The sequence below is a fragment of the Vanellus vanellus genome (assembly GCF_965231255.1).
Source record: "Vanellus vanellus genome assembly, chromosome: 2".
Taxonomy (NCBI): domain Eukaryota; kingdom Metazoa; phylum Chordata; class Aves; order Charadriiformes; family Charadriidae; genus Vanellus; species Vanellus vanellus.
In genome coordinates, this window is record NC_138906.1 from 65,885,840 (window position 1) to 65,909,627 (window position 23,788).

Here is a 23,788-nt window from a genome sequence, read left to right on the forward strand (position 1 = left end):
GATTTGATTCCTTCAGGAGCCATTTCTAACACTGTGAAAAGACACAGTAAGATAAAACTGAAGTCTGTAGTACCTACCAACACGTGGGTCTGAGAGGCTTGCAGTTCTTTCTGCCTCCTCAGTTGCCTCCTGCTGTCCATCAGGAAGTCTGCTCTGAACTGTCCTGTTAAAAAAAAACAATGTCCTTCAGTTTGCTGCTGTTTGATATTCCAAAATACTAAAATCAATATTTCTCATCCTGTATTGGCTATTTCACTCTTTTGGAGCATAAGCTCTGATACTCAGTGCATTTTCATGCATGGAACCATGATAGCCAGTAAACCATATTAATTGTTGCTATGATTTTATTACTCCAATTTAGTTGGATACAGTACAGAAATAATTTTGAATAAATAAATTTTATTGGATTTAAATTTAAAACCTTTAAACAATTATCTCTTGCTGCCATTATTTATCCATAGTTTAGGTACAAGAACTGAAGGCCAGGAGAAAAGCAAGTGTTGGGGGTGTAAAGCGAATGTCAAAAGATTTCATTTCCTGTGTTCTTTCCATAATTCTAATATAGCATATTCATGCCATTTGGATACAAAGCTGAAGGTTTACTTAAATCCCAACCCAGACAATCACACTAGAAACTATTGTTTCTTCCTCTTCATAGTAGTGAAGAAAATATGAAAAACAACGTTGTCCTTACTTTGTAGTCAGCACTTTCTGAATTGATTTGATGTGTTGAAAAGTTACATTGCTGGATTGTTGCTATTAAAGCTGCTTGCACATCCAAAATGGAAGACAAATAACTATATACCAGGAACAGGTTGTGAAGAGTACAAGCTTTTTCTCTAATCGTCATCCTTGTACCCTCTATTTTCATATCTTCTTCAGCACTGTGTACAGTCTTCTGACTTCTAACCCCAGTTTCCATTTGCAGCTAAACTCTATTTATAAAATATACAAAGTGCCCAATCCCAAGATCAGGAAAGCCTTTGGGATTCTTTCCACTGACTTCAACACAGTTTGAATGAAGCCCAAAAAGAATGAATACTGAGTAGTTCCACAATGAAAAGACAGGCTCCTGGATTTCTGCCACCAGCTGTAGATAAAGCAGAACAATTGAAGCAGAAGGACTCTTTTATTACTGTCGCTAAAGTAGCAGCCCGTGTCCTGTTGCCCTTCTGGGCCATATAGTGCTGGGAATACAGTGAGACCCATGGCATCATCCTACCCCTGGAGTGCTCGTGCTCTCCAGAGAAGCAGAGAGCTCATGCAGGCTGGGAGATGGAGTGCTGCCTGCAGGACTTAAACTGTCTTTTTATTTGACAATTTTCCAGTTGTTTTTGCAGAACATGAGGACAGGGAGCAGGTAGCAGCACCCAATAAAAACAACAGGCTTTAGCTGCGTGAATCATGATGCCAGCATGACCTCAAGGTACAGAAAGTTGACCATATACTGCCATGCCAGATGACATGGGTAGGGTAGCATAGGGTAGGGTTGGGTAGGGTAGAGTAGTGTAGGATATGTGATGTCATCTTTTGTGTCCTCCTTCACAGCCCAGGTGAGAAAAATAGTATTCACAGACTCATAAGATAATTTGAAGTGACCTCTGGAGGCCATATGGTCAAACCTCCTATTCAAAGCACGGGTAGCTTCAAACTTAGTTCCTGTATACCGTATTCATAACAAATGTTGTAAAAGATTGTGATCTGACAGCATTGATCTGCACATAGCTACAAGAAGAGGAAGCATTCAGATTTCACAACACCTCAGTGACAACATGCTTATTCATGTGTTAAGTGAATCCCTGGCACCTGAAGGCATGCCCTGGCCTGGCCTTGTGAAATTCAGAAGGTTTTCATTACTTTGAATGGGAATATACTACTGCACACAGAGCCTTATATTGAAATGGATGGCATGGCTTGCCTGCTAAACAAATGGACTAGTTCAAACCTCTAAGGAGATTCAGTACATATTTCTGAATCCAAAACAAGGCTAAACTGTCACACAATAAATGGGTCTGTTGGAGTGAAAGAAATGAAACAAATGACAAAAACTGAGTAAGGATCTCTTTTCACCTACAACATTTATGTGTAGCAAGCAGTTACATATTGTCTGTCCTGAATTGTAGCATATGACCATATGATATAGTATTGGGAACATCTATTTAAACTAGAAAGGTATCTATCTGAAACCAAAATGAAACCAAAATGAAAGCCTAATCATAACATCAGGACAAGACTCTGATTGGCAGCAGCCAACATGGATTTATTAACATCAGTTCTTTCCTTACCAAAATTATTGCTTTTCTGTGGACACTGGATGTTGTACACCCTGACTTTAGCAAGGCTGCTGGTGCAGTCTCCCGTAGTCTTGCTGTCACCAAACTGATGACCTATGACGTGGATAAGTGTGTGACAAAATAGGTGGAAAACTGGATTAACTGATGGACTCAGAGTTGTGATTGGTATTCATGAAAGTGCTTCTGGAGTACTGAGTCCAGCTGTAAGATCTTCAGTATAAGGAAGATATTGACATAATGGAGCAAGCCCCATGCAGGGCTGTCAAGTTGTTCAGGGACTGGAGCACTGAGAGAACTGGGCCTGCTCAGCCTGGAGGAAAGAAGGCTAAGGAGAGACTTTGTTGCTGTCTACAACTACCTAATCAGAGGATACAGACAAGATGGAGGCACCCTCTTCCTGGAGGTGTATGTCAATAATGTAAGATGTGACAGGCGCAGGTTGGAATATGGGAAATTCCAATTAGATAGAAGCAAAAACATTTTACCCTGACAGTACTTAAATACTGGAACTGGTTGCCCAGAACAATTGCATTTCCATCCTTAGAGGTGTTCAAGACTTAACTGAGCGACTTGATCCAATTACATCTGTGTTGAGGAAGGGCTTGGACCAGAATGTGTCCAAAGGTCACTGCTCACCTTCATTATTCTGAGTTTGTGATCGAATTATGCAGAAATACCTGAGCTGATGCTGAGCTCACTAATTCCAGGACAGGAAGCGCTGTAGCAGCATTGCTATTGTACTGCTCTGTTCAGGCTTCTTGAAACTCAGAGCTGGTTAGCTTAGGTGTTGCTCCACATCCAAGTAACTATACTGTTTTGGACATCCAAGCTAGTTTCACTGATTGCAAACACAGCAGCGTGATCAGAGCTGACTTAGGAATCACTGCACGGCACTGCATGGTGTGATGCAGACAAGTCCAGAATACAAATATAACTTCAACTCTACAACAGGATGAGTGTGGTCAGACAGATTCACCATCTTAGAATGCCAGTGATTTATTGGAGTAGAAAACCTTCATTTTGATCTTTATCTTACTGAGGAGAAATGACTTCAGGCATCATAGCTTTCAAATTAAAAATGAGAGTCAGTTAATTGAAGTTTTGAAAGCATTCTGAGATCCTTACATAAGAACTGTAAAATAAATTCTAGATTTTGTTATTTCAGACGTATAATAAAAATTAGAAGTAGAGAGCTTTTTCTGTGGCCTTATTTGTGTTTTTCTCCCCATAGCCATAAAGGGATGTTTTAACTGTCTATACATCTCTAAAAATGTATGTGTGCCCTAGATAATAAATTTGGTATTTGAACTAACCTGTTCCTTAACCACTTTTTTAGCTCCTGCTCAATGATACAGATGGAAGTTTTAACTTTTCTGGCATTAAAGGACTGGTTGGGCCTCCAGTGAGTATATGCTGCTTTCTTAAATCTTCAGATTTGCTCTCCCTTCAGTGTCTCCTTTTAAGTATCAGCTAGAGCTGAGTTTCCTGTGGTTTAGAATTATGTTCCTGCTAGCTTCAGCACTAAGCTCTGTGAAAGTACTTCAGGGTAGACCTGAATTCTGTGTGAATGGATTGCTTTTACGCATTTGTATGAAAGAAAGGAACTGGCTTCGCTCTGAATCTGAACTATATGCTCAGAATGACAGAAATGTGGAACTGGTACGAAAATGGAGACCAAGATTTACATAGCATTTCTTCCATTTTTTCTTCTGTTCTTGTTTTTCAAGTCATAAAATGTTGAGATAAAGTATTTTGCTCAGGTCTGCTTGAGACTGCAACTAGGAATGTTAGGCTCCTGTGTATGAGTTTAATCTCACAGCAATGATAGCTGTGGATGAAAAGCTGGAAATTTCATGAGAGAACAACAGATGTGAAATTTCAGGTCCTGTTTTGCAGCTAGGAGTATAGCTGAAAAATAGTTCAATCAAATATTTGAAATTCTGAGTGCTTCTTGGTAATATTTCAAATTCCTAGTACTGGACCCAAAAGGAAATCTACCTCTTCCAGGCTGTGGGGTCAAACTTGCCTGAAAGTCTACAATATATTGCACTTTGCAAAATGATAACACCCCCAAATCTTACTTCACAGCTAGTTTCATTTGTGGACTGTCGTTTGACCATTTTATTTTATGTATTTTATTGTTTGGGAGCACAGTTCTCTCCCTCATATTCAATTCCTGATGAAACAAGGAAGACCAGAATGTCTGTACCTGATAGCAGAATTTCACTCTAAATAGCCATAGTTTGAAAAAAGAAACCATTTATTATATTAATACAATTAATACCATCTTATTAATATGATGGTCCCCAAACAAATGTTTACTAAATCTGTCAGTGAACTGGGAAGAAGGACATTAGCTCCAATAACAGATTTTCACCTTTAGCTGTTAGCCTAACGTGCCTCTTTTCCACTTGTCACGTGGTAGGATGACATCGTATCATTGTGGCTGCATCCAGCTATGCGTATGCTAAAAGAGCTTTCATGGAAGAGTGTTTTGGCGTGTTTCCTAAAGACCTGATTCTCATAATCCCTGGACATAATAGGATGCCAGGATAGGATTTGCCGTCTTGTGTGAGCTGTGTTACCGGAGGTAGCTGCTGTTCAAGACTTAGGTGACAGGTTCTCAAAACAACGGATGAGTGTGCTCAGGAGCCCAGCAGAAATGCATTGGTTTGTAGTAGTTGTTACAGTCCCAACCGAAAGAAGTAGGTCCTGTAGCTCAAAGTGCAGTTGCAATAAGAAGGGTCTTTGAACCTCAGTCTCTAAGCTCACCCTAGTCAGGAAAGAGCTCAGGTGATCTGAACTAGAACTAAAGTGTCTCTCTGCAGGTGTCACAGTGGGGTAATCTTAAATATGCCTACTAAAAATCCAAACCCACGTTTCTATTGACAGCCTATTACACTATTTTCTATTCACAGACAACCAAGAGCAAAATGGCAAAGGTGGGAGGGCTACTGTGATCTCTGTGCTGGCATCTGGAAAAGATTCAAAGGAGTCTGAATTATGGTTGGATGCCTTTCTTATGTGGAAAATGTCACCTTTCTTCAGCCTTTCCTGGATCTCTGTCCCCTCAATTTTGGAAAGTAAATGCTAATGTCCCAGAAAAACTCAGAAGCATAGGGTGCTGTGTTGTGGTCATAACTGTACCACTGCCTGAATGAAGTTCTTAATCCAGTTTCAGATGAGTTAATATTCACAGATTATGCAATACATGGAAAATGAATATTCTGTTTTGCAAGTCCAAAACATGTGTTTGTAAGGAGGTGATTTTTTTGAATTTTTCAGGGGCCAGATGGCAAGCCAGGTCTACCAGGATTTCCTGTAAGTATTATGTTCCTTGGATTTAAGTAATTATTTTTCAATATAGTTTAATATTTTTAAAATTTATATTGTACAGAAATTACACAAAGGCTAATAAATTTTCATATGGGAGCCTGTAGGTCTTAATGGAATCACCACCTGTGGTAGAAATTAACTCTGCCAGAAATGAAGTATACTGTGATATGCACATCTTGTATTTCTGCTTATTTCAGAATCAGTGCTGTAGTTTAAATCTAAATGTAATTGACTCTGATGAAAAAATACTACTTAAGAAAAAGACCTAAGCCATTTAGGAGAAAAATATGGAAGAAATGGGCTTTTTTGTCACAACTACAGAGTACAGTAAAGCCCTGTGAGATGTACTCTTTTTATTTTATCCTTTCGGAAACATTTATTATGTTTTAAAATAACATACCAGTGCCACCATGGAAGTATTGCACCAGCCATGGTATCAAAAGGTGCCTTACACTATGCTACCCACCTATTGTGCTCAGACTGCCACAGCATATAAACATTATCTGGCTTGTGACTTCATATAGTAATGTTTATACTATTATATATATATTCTATATAACGTTATTTTCCCTTGTTATGGTTGTTTTACAGTTCAGATGCATGCATATTGTCTCAGGATCCTTTGTCTATTGCCTGAGAATAACCAAAGAGAAAACTGGAAAAGCTGACAATTCATGTTGACAAAATGCTGGCAACTTGCCCAAAATTCTACAGAAGGTTGTTTACTAAGTCTGAGTATTGTGGACTGCATAGGAAGCCAAAGAAAGGGGGAAAAACCTCCTTAAAAATACGTTTCCTTTGAAAAAGAGCTGATAGCATTTAGAAAGTGATATAACGAATTCTTAGCCTCTCTGTCATTTATAGAATTTCTAAAGATGTGACAATACCATTCTTGTTCTTACCTCAGGTCTTTTCTTTATCTCTTCACTAATGCAGAAATCATGTAGACTTCAATTTAGTCCTTGGTGGGTAAAAAAAATGTTTCTGAATGCACTTATAATGGAAGATTGTAAAACAAAATGAGATCTGAGTGGAATGCTTTCACCATAGAACAGATACAGAAATTATCTGATTTTCAAATACATAAACTCTATTTCAGATAAAAATATTTTTTATTTAGAATAGACAGTAGAGTAGGGAGGAAATAGAGAATTTTAGGCTGATTTTCCACTCATTAATATTTGCGTGTTTCTCTTTGTCAATGTGTGTATCATCTAGACTGTGAAAAACATCAGGGGCTTTTTGTTTTGTTCTTTTTAACAAATTTTCCCTATATATTTGGTTTAGGGAATACTTTGATTCAGACAGTAATTTAGTCTTGTAAGAGTTCTTAGATTCCAACCAGAGTGATCAAAGTTCAAGTTTTCCAGTTATTTAAAATTACATTTAGTAAAATGGCCTAGCTCCATATTCTCAGCAGATCTCACCATGGATTTATGGACTTGTTTTTGCTTAGGGCCGTCGAGGACCGAAGGGTGATACTGGTTTGCCTGGATCACAAGGATGCAAAGGACAACAGGTAAGAGAAAACACATAGGGAAAAGTACATGCTGCAAAATATGTTAGATGACAAATGCTTTGTGGCATTAAAAGTTTAATGATTCTAATTTTACTAGGGATTGGGATATTAACAAGTTTATGTGAAAAATTTACTAAGTGGAAACTGAAAGAGTACTGAACAATGTAACTTGATATAATACTACTGAAAGCTAGCGTTCCTGCCCCAGTGTTGAAATTCTGCAGCACAGTGTGCACTTACCAGAATAAGTTTGCATAAATATTAAACATGAGGTGACCTCTTCTTGCAAGTCTATTGTCTGTGCAGATACCTTGGGATCCTAACCGAAAGGCCAAATGAAAAAAGATTAATCTTTTCCTCATCCTTTGGCACAGAGGGCTTTGCCTACAGAATGAAGACTGCAGTTTTCTGTTCCCAAAGAAAGACTTGGAGAGCTCTCTCCTTAGGATCCTTTCTCTTATTTCTGCACAAAAGTGTTTATTTTGTAGGAATTCTGAGAGGTGACTAAGGACTGACTCTGCTATTTTGTAAATATTGCAGCTGTTGTTCTGTTTTTCTTCCCCTTCTCATCCACCTGCAGGAAGCAGGGGAGAGGAACATCTAAGTTAGTACAATCTTGGGGATAACAAAAAGAAAAACAAAAACACTTTCTGCTTATTCTTTGTAAGTAGCTGACCTCTCTTTCTCACAAGTAAAAGGAAGGCTTGGAAATGGTTAATTATGGTTTGAAATGGGATTGTAGATGGACAGGGTCTTCATTGCTTGGAAGGAAACAACTCAGGCCACAAATACCAGTCCCCTTTTGTCATAAGGATTCCTATTCAGAGTGCATAAAATGACCAAGCTGAACCTTAAAACCAGTTGAGTGGGTTTTGGTTTGGGTTGTGCGTTTTTGGGTTTTTTTGTTTTGTTTGGTTCTGGTTGGTTGTTTTTTTTCTTCTGCTGTCCACACTGAAAGGAACTCAAAATTTTGAAGCCATTATATTTTGTACCCACCAATGACATAGTGGTGTTTCTGAGGCCTGAACAGCAGGTTATTCTCAAAAAGTGATGAAGCTGGGAACCACAATGAAGCTTCACAAGACATCTAGGAGCATTTTGCTTTAAGGATCACGAGATGCTTCTGTGGCAACCTCAGGGCCATAAAATCACAGAAGATAGTCAGTGAAGCCAAGCCTTAGGGAGACTCCAAAGTATCCAAAGTATCCTCAGGGAGACCCCAAAGGTCTATGAACCTGCAAGAGGAACTGAGCACTTCCTGCTCAGTGGAAGTGCTATAACCTGGACTGTCATTTTAATCAGCAATGCAATTGTTAGTTTCAGGCCAGATTTCTTCCAGATCTTCCAGATTCTTTCCAGATCTTGGGAAAGCTGTTGTACCAAGGTGCCTGAGCTAGGAGGAGGAAAGTTACACCTGAAAGATCCAGAGTGGGAACCATGCACTGGCACTGGGGAATGATAATTCATGGTTATGGTGCCATTATTCAATGGAATTACCCCTTGAAGAAGTGGAATGCAGAGGATCATAATTTGAGTGCTGGTAATTGGCGTTCATTAAAGGTAATGAGGTTGCATCATGCCAGCCATATAAAGAGAATAATTCATGCTTTCCTGATAGTAAAATCAGGACACTTGGTGTTCTATCAAGATTTTACAATTCCAGCAGGATTTCCTGGCCACTGTCTAAGGTAATGGTACACAAGAAGACACCAATAGCCTGTCTGCCTTTGGCAGAGATCTTTTGTGAACACAGCATGCTCCACATAGTTACTCTACTGAGAACAATTAAAAGTCTTTTTTAAAAAATAAGTACTTTTTCATCTCAGGGAAATTCACAGGAGCAGGATATTTTTAGTGTACTTTATTACCTTTTAAGAAACATCAGCCCCTTTGTCCCCCAGAATCAAGTTTCAGCCTACTCACATTGACATCACTTTATGTTTGATATCAGAGCATGACTGATCTGTCGTGCTTCAAACAACAGTAATGCTGCTTTGACTTCTGATTCATTGAGAACTGCTTTGTAAACACTATAAAATAACTTTGATAATTGCAGGGTGAAAAGGGAGAACCAGGAGCTATCATTGCTGCTGACGGATCTTTAACTGAATTACTAGGAAGAAAAGGGGAGAAGGTGAGCTAATACTGTGTTGTGTTCCTCCAGAATGTTTGGTGGCCTTGTTACCAGCCACCTCTGCTAGATACTGCTGGAGTTCTCCTTGTCATTGCTCTATGTGTGCCTGTCCTCAACAGGGAGAAGCTGGAGTGGTGGGACCAGTGGGACCAATGGTAAGACATTTCAAAAGATGAGTGGATTCTTCTTTTTATTTTGCTTTCGTGTTACACGTAATAGTAAATGTAAAGGTAGTTTGATTTAGCTTTTCATTCCTTCTGAATAGGGATGATAAAGAGTGTTCATGCTTCAGGATGATCAATGGCCTTCAGAAAATAATATGGTGGTTACGTATGTGGTGCTGTAAACTACTGACTTGATTCAGAATTTAAATTCTGGTAGCACAAATGTATCCATTACTATCGAAACAGACAGTGAAATATCATCAGAGCTAGAAACTTACATAACTTATGACTGTGAGTGAACTGGGTTTGTTTAGCCCTGAAGATAAAAGGCTGAGAGGAGCTCTAATTGCTCCCTGCTGCTGCCTGAAAGGGAATTATAAAACGGACAAAGTCAGGGCCTTCTCAGAGATGCACAGGAAAAAGACAAGTGCCAATGATCACAAGTTCCAGCAAGGGAAATTCCAATGAAATGTAAAGAAAGAAATTCACAGTAGAAGTGGTTAAACACAGAAATAGGTGCTCAGAGAGATGGTGGATTGTGAAACAAGGTGCTGAGCAGCATGACGTAGCTTGGAAGTTTGTCGTGCTTTGAGCACGGGCTCAGACTAGATGGTCTCTAAATGTCCCTTCCAATCTAAATTATTGTCCATTTCTATGATTTACATTAAAACAACTGACTATATCAGGCTCAATTTCTGTCAGTGCCAATAATTTGCAACTGTCTTGGATTCTGAGGAAGCTGCAAACCAGGCAGTAGAGTCAGACCATGTACCAAAATCAGGCTTTAGAGGCCTTTTTTCCAGTACTTAGCCTAATATTTTTGGCTGGACACAGAATGTTGTATGAAAGCACAAGAAATTAGTTATAAAATAAGAACAGTTGTCCAGATTCAGCAGAGTTAGAGCAGGAATTAATTTCTTCTTAGTCTATTATTCCAAAGGTCAAGGACATTGAGTGCTTTTTTGCTTCTGCTTTTGATGTAGCCTGGTCTCTGTTGTGCCTAAGTGAATGTTAGTGGGTGTTGTCATTTCTGCACACCAAGGTGTGTAGGAGATTTTGCCATCAGTTTCTGTGGTCCTTAAAAGGGGTTAACTGGGTGTGCTTTCTTAATTACTGTATATCAGAATACCTTGAGGGGGCTAACTTACCAGAAGGGGAGTTCCTTTTCTTGTCTTACTATGACTGCAAGATAAGTCTATCCTTTCACCTTGACATAGAATCATAGAATAATCTAGAATTGAAGTGAACTTCAGAGATCATCTATTCCACCCCACTGCCCAAAGTAGGTCTATTTAGCTCAGAGACTTGCCCAGTTGAGTCTTCAACATCTCTTAGCATAGAAATTTCACAGCCTCTCTGCGTAGTACATTCCAGTATTTGACAACCTGTGGGTTAAAAAAAGTTTCTCCTTATATTTGTTTGGAATTTCTCCTGTTCTAGCTTGTGTTCCTTGCCTCTCATCCTATTGCTGTGCACCCTTCAGGAGATGTGCTTTTTCTTTCAGCCCCAAACTCTGTGTTTACATGTCCGTTTGTACTGCCGTAAGATGCTTCATACAGCATGCAGACAAGGCCATTCAGAGGAAGTTCTTGCCAGCACTGATTACGCTGCAGGAGAATTTGGCACACAGAACCTGTCCCAAGACTTTACTCAGCCAGTGCCTCTTCTTAGTGCAGAACTATAGTTTGAGCATTGCTGCTAATGGAGATGATTCATTTTGGTGTTGTCCCATAGAAAAAAAGAAACACCTTTGTAGTCAGTGGGAGTCCTGTGCAGCAAAAATACACAGACTTTAGAGTGCTGGGCCAGAGCCTCGGTGGCATAACTTATCATCATTAGGATGGTTCAGTTCCACTTTGCACAAAGACGCTGGACCAAAACCAGCTTTGAGGTAGCTGGAGACTCTGATCATTCCTCTGTGTTAGGGCACAATGAACTCATACGCAAGCTTCCAGAATGTAAAAAAGATCTCCTACTCATTGCTCCCCTCTTTTTTGAGACTTCAGCTGAACAGAAGAGAGGATCACAGGAGCTTGGAGCACAAGGAGCTGCAGAGAAGTAGTGGTTTACCACATGACAGCTGGGGATAGTCAGGAGGGTAGTACTGTTAATAGCAAAAGCAGAAGAGACAGACTGAATCCAACCTCGTGCCACAGGATAAATTAGAATATTTTACCTGCTTGATTATCCTGTTCACTGTCAGTGAAGCAGACTGCTGCACATCACTGAACAGGAGCCCTCAGTCAGAACCACACTCTCAGTCTGCCCAAATCGACTCTGTTGTTGTAAATGACATTTCCTTTTCTGGTGAGTGGTCTCCTGTTGGTTCCTCACTTCCTTCTTTCACTTCTAGCTGTGACTGCTGGCTTCTGTCTCAGGGAGTCGCTAGTATCTGTCAGGGGTGGGCTGGCACTTTGACAGAGGAAATAGTAAAGGTGGCTGCAGCATGGTCAACTCTTACATTGTTGATGTTTATTTAAAGTCCCTATTAAAGCACGAGTCCCAGACACTTCTCTTTATTTAAACTAATAAAAAAGCCTGTTTCTAATCGTCTTCATTGTTCAGTAAAGCTCAGATTTGCATATTCTTTAAAGGCTCAAATACTGGAAAGTGAAATAGAAAAATACCCCACAACATTTTGCATTTCTTTTTTTTCACACCCCATTATCGGATATGGTAGCATGGAAGGGTGGGTTGAATCATTTTGAAAGCTTGGGGTCATGATATTGAAGTTCACATCTGCCAGAGTCCGCTAGCAATCTATTGCCTGCTTTAGACACAGGCATTAACTTTGAATTTTTGAATTTTTAGAATTCTGATTACAATGGTGATGTTATGAATCAATATATTCACATGTTAAACATTTCTGAATTTCATCTCTAATTCAGTCTTCAGTTTTGGCATGATAAAAATTACAACAATTAATCCATGAATTTCATCTTGATGCTAAGATAAATCTTCTCATTATCATCAGATGAATTTTCCATGAATGTACATCACTTTTCAATGAAATTATATTACATAAAGGCAAGGACAAACACTTGCCAGTTTCAAAAAAATCCTAAACCAAACGGTTTTGTTAATTTAAAATTCTATCAATACGGCAATAGTTTCTTTCATAAAATGGATTGGTAAGAGCCTGGTATTTGAATCCAGATTATATTCCCCTGTTAATATTCTGCTGATCAGATGAGATGCAAAACTCTGAATATGCAAATCTTCCTATTACATATATCAGGCTATTTCTTGCAACCTTTCTAGCTCTTTACTTGCATGTGCTCCCTCTATGCTTTGAAATGAGAGATAACATGGCAACAGAACTGGACTGTAAATGACGAGACTTGGTGCTGCCACTGGCTTTCTTCCTTCTTAGTCTCTGCTCTCCTTAATAATCAAGAGCAAGTGAGTGACAAGATGGGGATTTCCTCTTGTTTTTTGGTTGTTTGCTAGTTATCCTTTGAAGTACCAGTCACAATGACAACAAATGTTTGTTACTATTAAAGTGATGTGCTGAAATTGTGGTAAGCAGTGCAATAGCCAATATCTTTCTTCCATCAGCGTAGGTTTGTGTTAACGATCATATTGCAGGAAGCAATAGAAAGTCTGTTACAATAATCACATTGAAAGTACCATGATTTCTCAGGATTAAACACATCGATTGTCACCTCTGCAACTGGTATCTGCATGAGATCTATAGACAGAGATCGTTTAACCAATAATGCAAGAAGGGGTATTTCTTAGCATTTCACCAGACTGCAAAAAAAAGGAAATGAAACCACAAGGGTTGATCCATATGTAAAGAGATTGTCTAGACCCTTGTGGTTATGCTGAGTTTCAGGAAGCTGACAGCAGATGAAAGTTTGTGTTATCCTGAGGTTCACTGCTTTTTGTTGATCTCTTGCTGACTGCCTAGAAGTTGCAAGCTTGCAAATGCCCAATCATAGACCATCCCTAGTCCTGGAGCACTTTTGTCATGCAGCCTGCTTGCCTTTTCTTTTTGCAGTCACTTGTATTGCTTCATGGGGCCTGATGGGTCAGTCACTCTCATATAAAGAAGGATCTGTTCTGTTTCAACTATCAGACTCAAATCCACATACCCAGGCTGTCAAGAGGCATGTAGAAGCCTGGCACTGTATGAATTCTCAAGCTGATCTACAAACATTTCCTCGTAGAGCCTGATTCAAAATTAATTAGAAAAACAAAGCAAACAAAAAGGAGATGCACAAAGCATAGGCCACTGTCTTTTTTCTACTGACTGATACATTTAATTTTTCTTTGATACATGGTGTCTCAGTTTTGAATTGTACACCCTACAAATGAGTGAGAATTCAGACTTCATTTTAGATAACCGGTCTTTTCCAAGCCAGAGTTGACTGCTATATGCAGGCCTCAGCTTCTGACATCACTCAACAGAGCAAGTAGAGAAGACATTCTGTGCATTCTCTGCAGACAATCACAGACTTATTTTTAATGCAAATATAAAACTATGCCTCTTATTCTAAATATTTAAATGTATGTCAAAGTTATGTTCCATATATCCTCCATAATCACATTTTCTTTTTTGTCCAGGGACCAATAGGACCTACTGGACCTAAAGGAGAACTTGGTTTCCCAGGACGTCCAGTATGTATTACGCTCTCAAGTGGCATAAAGATATAGGAGCTTGCTTCTGACACATATTACACTATTTCTACTTATTTCAGGGACGCCCAGGACTGAATGGACTGAGAGGTGTGAAAGGTGATCGAGGCGAAGCGTTTAATGTAAGTTCTTATGTATTGCAATGAGGTGAAAAAAAATCATGTTAAAATATTAAGTCTTCTGATTTATATTAATTACTTTAAAATGATAACAGGACTATAAACTTGAAAAGATTTAGAAATAATTATATGTTTCTGCTACTTTTCCTATCTGGTAGCAATCATTGAAAAGTCAACTTCTGTGGCCATTTGGACAGTTCTTGCAGATACACATATTTATATCAGCTCCCAGGTGTAACAGTTATATGTGTGATTCACTGTTAGCATAGCTGGTTTAAATACCAAATTATCTGGGATTGCCAATTCTTTCTATACATCAAAGATTTCCTGATTCAGGCCATCAGTATGACCCCTTGTGGTGTGAAGATACTCCCATAGGCTCTTAGCCATCTAGCACAGGTACAAACAGCACTTGAGCATGTCATAGTGAAGTGGCATCTACTCTCCTAACAAGGAGATACTTGCTAATACCTACTGCCTGCCTTGTTGCCTTGTACACGTATCCAGAATAATGACCACTGCATAGATGACAGCATATCCATGCCCACCTGTAATTATGGAGTGACAAGTGATGAACCAAGGTCCTGGTGCTGCAAGTCTGTTCTTATGAAAAGACTTCATACAAGGAGTCTCATCGTAAACATGAAGACTGGCCTACACAACAATAAACATCACTGAGCATAAGTAATAAGTTTCACAATAGCAGAGTAAATTGTGTGGTTGTTCCGATGCCATGGGGCAATCTGTGCTAGAAAAATAGATACCCATACCACATCAGCAGCTAATAATATTTCATCTGCATCAGAGATATGCTGACAAGAGACAAGGGTATTTTACTGTGTTAGCATGTGTTAGCATAGAAATCATAAGGTAGGGATCAACTAGGCATCAGAAGAGGTGATCTAGTCAATATCACTGCATTTCAGTAGAGTACTTTTTGTAGATGAATTCTGTTGTATGAGTCTTCTGCTTCTACTTTGTTAAAAGATATGTATATATATTGCACACAAACTGCAAAACACAAGTACGTTGTCTGTCTGGACAACAAATACAAGTGAGATTATGATATTGCTTTTTCCAATTAACAGGGTGACTGAGAATTGCTAAGTATCTGAGTATCTTCACAGAAAGAAAAGTTCAGGTACTAAAGGTTGTTTATACCTCTAGAGAAAGGTTTAAATAGAAATTTTGTTGCTGGAAGGTGAAACCAGATAAATTAGACAAATTCTAGTTGGAAGAAACTGACAGAAAAGATGACTAACCACCAGCAGAAAATATTAAAGTAGATTTTTCCATTCTTCCATATCTTCAAATGGTGTCAGGGTTCATTTTCTGGGTGTCTGCTTTAACCAAACAAAAACTATTAAAGCAAGTATAACTAGATGAAGTACATCAGGCTGGGAAATTCAAGCAAACAAGCAAACAAAACAGGCTACATGTTCTAATAGTACTTCCTGAATTGCTCAGGGAAGACAAAATCTAATGGATGTCTAATTATTGATGAAATGACATGTGTCACCTCACAGAAGTCTGCATTGATGTGGAGTGAAAGATGGACATGGTGTGATGCCAGGTTTTTAAATGACACAGTAAAGAGTTGGTATATTTTTTTGTAAAGGGCAGTCACGCCTCCAGTCTAGCAGGGTTCCTTGAAGGTGCTAATTAGCATGTAGTTATCTGACTGGAACTTGAAAATATATGAATCTCAGCAGCCTTGAGAATCCCAGACCAGTCTGATACCTAATTTTCCTTGAATGAGAGAGCTACTGCCTTTAATTTGGTTTCAATTTTTAGTGCTTTGGGGTTTCGGGGTTTGTTGTTTTTTTTTTTTTCCCCTGGAAACAACAACAATATTAGACCATTTTGCTCGCCACAGAGTGCTTTAGGTTAAATATTAAAATTCACCTGACAGGTTTGTCCCTGTAACTGAATGGTCAGTCTCCCCTCAAGCCATTTAACACAAGACTTCTTGGTTAAATGAGGCCCTCCAAGCCCCTTCAGCTTTTTTCTGTAGGTTCAGTTGTGTTGCATATGAAAAGATCTAATATTTTCCTTCTTTCACTTTCTTTTACCAGGGCCTTCCTGGCTTGCCTGGACCCCCAGGGCCTCCTGGACCTCCAGGACGTATTGTTTATATCAAAGGAGTAAGTACAATTGGGTATCAGTAGCTTTTCTACCTCCGTAGCAGAAATGTGCTGCTCTAGAAACAGTTTGCAAAGAGAAACATCAAAACTTGTTTCAGGCAACACAGTTTAAAGTGGGTGACCTTGCTTATGTGCATAGGAAAAAATCTCTTAACCAGAGCCACTGTCATGTGAGAGTTTTGCCCCCCAGTCGCAGAGTAGGACCTGCTGACAGACCTGTGAGAGCTCCCAGGCAGTAAGCTGCGCTCTTTGCTGGGGAGGTGCTGATATTTATTTCCAGGCTGTGTCTCATATGTTTATTAGATCTATTTGGTGTGTTATCTGCTGCATTATACCTACATTCATTAAAATAATTTCCCTTCCTGTTTTCAATAGACAGTTTTCCCTGTGTCTCCCAGACCTCATTGCAAAATGCCAGTAAGTCACACACAAAGTCTGCTCTTAGTAAAATGCATGGCCATGATAGTACATAACCAAAGTAGCTAGATACATAACCACGGTAACTTTGCAGCTTTTCTCTCCCTGCCTTCTGCTTTGCACCAGAGATGTGTTTTACCTAGTCTTCAAGATAACAGATTTTCAAGTGTTTAGATACTCAAAATTAGCCACATATAAGATATATAGCAGAACTAGAAATACCAGAACCTTTTGCTTAAAGCACTTTTATTACCTGGTTGTCCTAACACTTTTAAGGCCTTTCAAAGCCTGTTTTTCCATAGTTTAAGAGTTGCTTTGGGAAGCTGAATGTTTCTACATACATGTGCACACGTTTTACAGATGAGTATATAAATACTGTCTCCATGTTGTTATGTCTTTAGCTGTTTTCAGTTTCCCTGTCCAAAATAAGACCTGTTATGCATTTCATTGTGGCATGAAAGATGTATCAGAAAAGAAAGATCGTGTTCTTTCTTTGACCCTCAAATGCAGTCTATTCATATATAAACATTTATTATCTTGAGAATGGCAGCAGGTGAAGGTCTGCCCTTCCCTTCCAAAGGGAATGACAAAGCCGTCGTTACCTTCAAAGGACCTGCAATTTCACACAGAGTATCAAAAGAAAGGAGATGGGCCTTATATTTTCAGAACACCCTGATGCAAGTTTTGTTTAATGAATCATGGAAACTACATCCTACAATGAACTGCAAACAGAATTCGGTCCTGGAAGTACTTTCCCTAGAGCAATATTGTACTGTTAAGCCATGGGTTAGGTACTTGGAAAGGATTCTTACTCTGAGAGCCACAGTCCTCCCCTGAAGTGTGGTGTGCAATATGGCTGTTTACTTTTCTTTTAAACAGTATAGCTCAAAATAGTATTGTGCCCCCTTCTCCAATTTCCATTCCAGTTCTTTTACGCTTATTTTAGAGAAGCAGCTCTTGACTTACAGTACGCTAGATGCATTGATACTCATCATCACCTTACCCTTGCTGCTGAAGAAAGATGTATCCCAGCTTACGGATCTTTCCATTAATGATAAATAGTCATTACTCCATGGTAATTTGACATTTCTACAGTTTCGGCATGCGACCTCCAGACACCATCTTTTTAGCTCTTTGAATTCCTCCCTTAAATCTTCCCATTCTCACCATATAACATTCTTGTATGTTAACCACATGTCCCTAATCACATATGGATTAGTCAGTCTCACCTCTGAAACCTGACTGGACCAGGCCTTGAGCAACCTGATGTAGTTGATCCTGCTTTGGACTAGAAAAACTCCAGAGGTGCCTTCCAACCTCAACTCTCCTATGATTCTCTGTGGAATGATTCAAACAATACAAGCCTATTTTAGCTGAATTTCAGATAATAATTAAAAGCCACTTTTCAAGAAGGTTACAATCAGTGAGTAACAGCAGTAACTTTTATGTGCACAAGTAATAGGAACCTGTACTTATAAACACCTCTTTTTGCATCTGAGTATGCTAGATAGATTTGTCCTACATTTGTGAATAATCTCCTAAACCTATCCGAGTTTATAGATAAGAAGTCTGCTGTACATGCCTACATAAATGAATATCGATAAAGAACTACAGACTGAACCCCACAAGTTTTCCTCATGTGAACTGAACTTCTGAAGTTAATGGAGCTATCCATGTGAGTAAGACTTCTAAGAGCTATTACTACAGGATTAGCCAGGTTCAGCACCATCAATTTTTTTTCATACACTTTCTTAGGTTCATATGAGTAGTACTAGCTAGTACTAAGATCTGTCCCTTTTCAAGCACTGTGCCACATTTTAATTCCTGCACTACCCCTATTTTGAAGACAGGCAGTAGAGGTAAGTAGCATGCCCACTGTTACAGGTGGCTGGTGTCAGAACGGGATAGACTAGAATAGCTTCTGCCTCCCGGTTGTGGTCTCAATGCATCAGGAGCAGAGGTCAACATCAGACACTAGGCATAGCCATGGTCTGATGAAAAATTTACAAACACAGTCTGTTGTCTTACAGTCAAAAATCAAATCCTGCTTTCAAATTCAGTGATGGAAATTCAGAATTGTCCTTGGAGAATGAGTTTTCTGATGTTTCACTGGCATGACTGAGGGTAGGATTTGCTGTTGCCTCCAAAATGCATGTTGTTACCTTCTTGCTGAAAGCATGTTGCATGTTAAAGAGAGCGCAATCCTGAAAAAAGCTTGATCAGCTAATACTCCGACCTTGTCAAACCGGAGATAATCCCAGAGCATTGTTATAATATTTACAGTGATAGCATGCAAATTTTCCAGGCTTTTCAGTCACACCAAGTAATGCACTTCCATTGGTTAATGTGTATGGATAATTTTTAATAGATTTCTTTGTCTGTAGGTGAGCAGTACTTACCCTGGAAATCAAGAAGCTCTTAATGTCCATGGTGAGCAATTCTTGTCTTGTACCTTAGTTTAAATAAGCTTTTTTTGATTGGTTTTTTTCTCTCAGTTAAGTTCTTTTTGCTTTTTCTTGGATATTGCATAACTAGGTTTATGGGGAAAAAAAAAAAAAAGAAGGAAAAAACAACAAAGAAAAGGTGGTTTCACTTCTTTTTGTGGTGAAACTGTAAGATCATATCTTGGTCCAGTCTCAACATGCAGGCCAAAGAACAAATGCTTAGGTCTGCGCACTTTGAAGACTAAGATTTATAAATGGAGCACTGCGACATGGTTTCTGCAAGATTTAGTCTTAGAAGTCCTCTGTCAGAACACAAGCGTGACACACGGCTGCACCAAATCATTACTCTCTGCTCTAGCAATGTTCCTAAGAAGCAAATTCTGAAGTCCAGCTGATACTGCATCCCACCAAACAACCAGGTGGTGTAATTCCTCCAGTGTTTGACTGATAGTCAAAACCACTTCCCTTCTGAGTGACTAATAAAAAAAAACAAAACCTCAGCTTATAATCAGAGTTCCCATCCCTCTCTTTGAAAGAAAATTGCCACAGGCGCCATCAAAACATACTGGCTGCTGGAGTCCCAGAGAATATTGCTGAGGGAAAGAAACAAGCTGTTAACAATTCATTCTGTGATGATACAGTGAATTTTCTAGCGATACAGAAGAATGTTTCTATCCCCTCCTTCACTAGGAAGATGAAGCCTGTTGAAAAGAAAGTAATTTCTGAGGTTTGGGAGTAGCTAGGACAAAAACCTGACAAGGCAGACAAAGAAGGAAGTAAGACTAATGAGTCCTCCACACATGAGGACCCTGGGGAAATTGTCACAAGGCTGAAGAATTTTTTTTAGTTTTCACTCCTTTTAATGGAAGCAGGTTTCAGGACAATAGAGGGTCAAATTTGTGGCGTGCAATGATGCCCTGAGCTTGCTTTCTGAATCCTTACTGCTGAATGACTGACTCATCTCTTACAAGTGAAAGCCTAAGTCTTATGCTTGGCAAACTGTCCACGTTTCCTCAGGACTACGTCCATGGAATTAAGTCCATCAAGCCCAGGCTGTCCAAGCACTGCTCCTAAATTCAAAGACTACCAAATGCTTGTCTCCCCCTGCACACAGAGGCTCCAAAAAATTTCTCTGTCCATATTTTTGTTTTTAACATAGAATCCATGATCTAACAGAATTAATGTTCACAGAGACCCCAAAATTCTTGGTTCAAAGGGAATTTTCCTTAGTTCTAAGAGTTGACTACAAGCTGATGAAGGACATTCTGAGGATAAAGGACATTCCTAACGACTACCTGAGGAACCTGAACATAGAGAATTCTATGAGACCTGACAAGATGCATCTCAGCGTCCTGAGGGAATTGGCTGATGTAGTTGCCAAGCCACCCTCCATGATATTTCAAAAGTCATGGCAGTCAGGTGAAGTCCCCAGTGACTCAAAACAGGAAAACATTGCACCCATTTTTAAACAGGGTAGAAAGGAGAACACTGGGAACCAAGCATACAGGGACTGGAACCACATGTATGGAAAAGTCTGCTCTCACTTTTGGTGGTTTGGTTGTCACTACTATAGTGTCTGCTGTTTGCACCTTCTCATGAGTTTGTGTTGCTTTTATGGCAGGTGCTAATGCAAACAGAGATTCCTGGGGGCTGCACAGTTCAGCAGACTTAAAAGGAGAAAAGGGAGACAGAGGTGCTCCGGGACCACCAGGTATACTAAATCTGATATGTTGTTGACATCCTGTAAATACTCAACTCAAAAAGCAATTTGACAAAGTACTTTCACACTTATCCCTGCAACCTTACTGACCTAAAGACTTATACCTAGGTTCCTTGCTGAGCTGACACACAGAACAACAAAGCCCATACTGTTATCAAAAATGTCTTTTGAAAAGAAGTATCTGTACTGCACATTTGTGAGTATTATGAATGTGTTAAGTACAAAAATAGATACTGAAGTGTAACTGGCTGGTCAGAGATTTTTTGAAATCTTAGAAGGACATCATGTCTATTTCCTGAGGTATCATTTTGTTGTCAGTCTCTTTGAGCTAATTGGGCTAAAATCCAGTGCTTCCCATTTCAGGGTAACACACCTCTATATTCTGAGTGCAAGGCAGTCATTTGTTGGTGACAGTCCCATCTTCAGCAGGAGGTGGAACTAGGTGATCTCCATTTCAACCAACTTTTTAATATTCTGTGTTTTATTTGTGATAATAATGAAAGGGCTGTGTGAACTAAAAATACCATTTTACTAGTGGTAGGAGCATCATAACAGATGTTCTTCACCAAAGACTTACTTTTCTGTATCAAAAAGTTGATACCTGTTGCTAATTCTTACATATTCAAAAATAGTTACAGAAACAAGCATCTATTTGAAAAGTTTGCCACTACAAACTCTTCCTTTTCTGTACATTTTTGGAAATCTCATATACTGAGATAAGGTATTGGTCAGTGCCAGAAATCATTTAAAATAGAAAAGCAGTATTTCAAATTAATGTTGCTATACCATATTTATAATCTTTGCCCTTTAATGTGTTGATAATAAATACAAAACTACATCTGTATGGATATTTCTGTCTTTGTTCCAAAGACACAGTCCTGTTGACTGAAGACGATATTTTGGTTATTTTCAAGAGGACATGCGTTTGTTCTAATAAAATCTGTTTTCTTGTCTTGTCCTCATTAATTTTTATTCTGATCAATATCCAGGGCCTTAAAATAAGTGGTTAGTGTTTCCTAGCTATCAATAAACTTGTAAAAAGAAGAAGAAGCATTCCTAAATAGAAATTAAGAAAATTTTCTCTTCTCTGCTGGTTTATCCACCATGAACATGTCTGTTCCCTCCCAGGTTCTGTACTTAATGCAAATTAATGTCCAAAGTATTTTTTGCCTATACCTGATGATTTCAGGTGCTTCAGAAGGAGAGGATTAGGAGAGGATTATGCTTATGATCTTTTTGTAAAACTGCAGCTAGTGAAGGATGGTGAAAATAAAATGAGAATTCTGGTTAAACTGAAAACTGGTTTCACCTTTCTCCTAAAATACCAGAGATTTATTCATTTGTCGGTCGACTGAATCCAAATAGATTGACTAGCTTCAATATTTTGTAAAGTTAAAATATGTTAATTAAGACCAATTCTGTTGCTGCTCTAAAAAATAGTCCTGTTTGGTTCTTGCTCATTGATGCAGGTGCTAAAATATTATTTCATACAAACCAATTCTCTAGGTCTCACAGATATCCACATAATCATTGACAGTGAAAATTCACAAACCAGAAGTTGCAGGGTAGTGGAACATGATTAAAGTACAGGAACTTTTCAAAACCTTCTCTGAGGGACAGATGGCTGAAGCTCCTTCCACTACAATATCTGTTGAGTTCCAGCAATCAGAAAAGCTTTCTGAACTGTGGTACTTGTCCACGCAGTGGTTTTTTTTATATTATTTTTTTTTTCCACAAAATGTCCCCTCTCCAACCTTACAAACAGGCTCTATTAATTGATACCATGCAAAAATATGAAGCCAACACAAAAAGTGGGTAAGTGGCAGGCCACACTTTATTCAGGTACTCTGTACAGAGACGGGTGTAGTAAGTATCCAGAGCATAGGTGCTGTGTTCCAACCACGTGTGCAATGTTCCAGCTCAACCCCAGTGTTTCTAGCTGGAGGAACACAGTCTGGAGCCTTGTTAGAAAACACATTTAGAAATAGAGAAGAAGACTTCACTGTATCATAGTCTCAGACCCAATTGCCTAAGGCTGAAGACCTGCTAATTGAAAATGCAGTGTTTATTGCAGCGTGCTATCCCTTGACCATAGTCATCCCCCTTCCTTCCTGCGAGTCATTCCCCAAAAGGCCAACCTGGCATTCTGGGGAAGTTTTCACACTCATCCAAATCCACCCTTTGGCCCGTTTTTTTTGTCCTGATACCTTCTTTTCTGTATGAAAATGTTGTTTCACCCTCTCCTCTGTGAATCCTGGAAGGAATGGAGCTAATGGAAAATTAGTGAGGTAGAGCAAGATGGCTTCTCACTGGCAAGCATTAATTCTGTAATAAGTGAGTTCTGTTTCTGCAGGGGCTAAGTTAATTTCTAGACCAGATGCCAGATCTGGAAGCAGTGTAGCTTCCCATTTTCTAACAGAAAGGTCACCAAAGTTCTGTGAGCTTATGATTATTGGGAAGGCATGATTTTGCCATTGATTACGCATGTGCAAAGTGCTGTTAATCTGTTTCAACAACATCGGAAAACAAAATGAAATTAAAATGTCTGGTCTATCAGCAGAAGCCCCAGAACAAAGTACGTTTCCCTCTGGCTAGTGTTAAAGGTCTTGCCAAAAATTGCCTACCAGCCCTGAACTGAATGTCTACAGAAGAGGACTGAAGTAGGTTTGCCTGTTGAAAAGTCATGTCAGGCAAACTTATCTGTCTGAGTATACTAGTAAATTAAATAGACCCAAGACACAGAGGACAATTGTCCTGCAGTTTAATAGTTCCCATGCTTCCTGGCCTGCATTTGGCCTACAACAAGTAACACTTTCCCACAAAATAGGATGGTCTGGGGGACAGCTTAAGCCAGGG

The 23,788-nt window shown here is 39.2% G+C and overlaps 1 protein-coding gene across 1 annotated transcript in view; it reads left to right on the forward strand.

Annotated features, from left to right (window-relative positions):
- The window catches only part of COL15A1 (collagen type XV alpha 1 chain), a 154,020-nt gene that overhangs the window by 114,471 nt on the left and 15,761 nt on the right, over window positions 1-23,788 (forward strand). Inside the window, exons 22-32 of the mRNA XM_082479653.1 lie at window positions 3,631-3,696; window positions 5,580-5,615; window positions 7,087-7,149; window positions 9,206-9,283; window positions 9,403-9,438; window positions 14,017-14,070; window positions 14,151-14,210; window positions 16,283-16,351; window positions 16,727-16,768; window positions 19,153-19,198; window positions 20,834-20,923. Of these exons, the coding sequence (XP_082335779.1) occupies window positions 3,631-3,696; window positions 5,580-5,615; window positions 7,087-7,149; window positions 9,206-9,283; window positions 9,403-9,438; window positions 14,017-14,070; window positions 14,151-14,210; window positions 16,283-16,351; window positions 16,727-16,768; window positions 19,153-19,198; window positions 20,834-20,923 (640 nt within the window). The remainder of the gene's footprint in view (window positions 1-3,630; window positions 3,697-5,579; window positions 5,616-7,086; window positions 7,150-9,205; window positions 9,284-9,402; window positions 9,439-14,016; window positions 14,071-14,150; window positions 14,211-16,282; window positions 16,352-16,726; window positions 16,769-19,152; window positions 19,199-20,833; window positions 20,924-23,788) is intronic.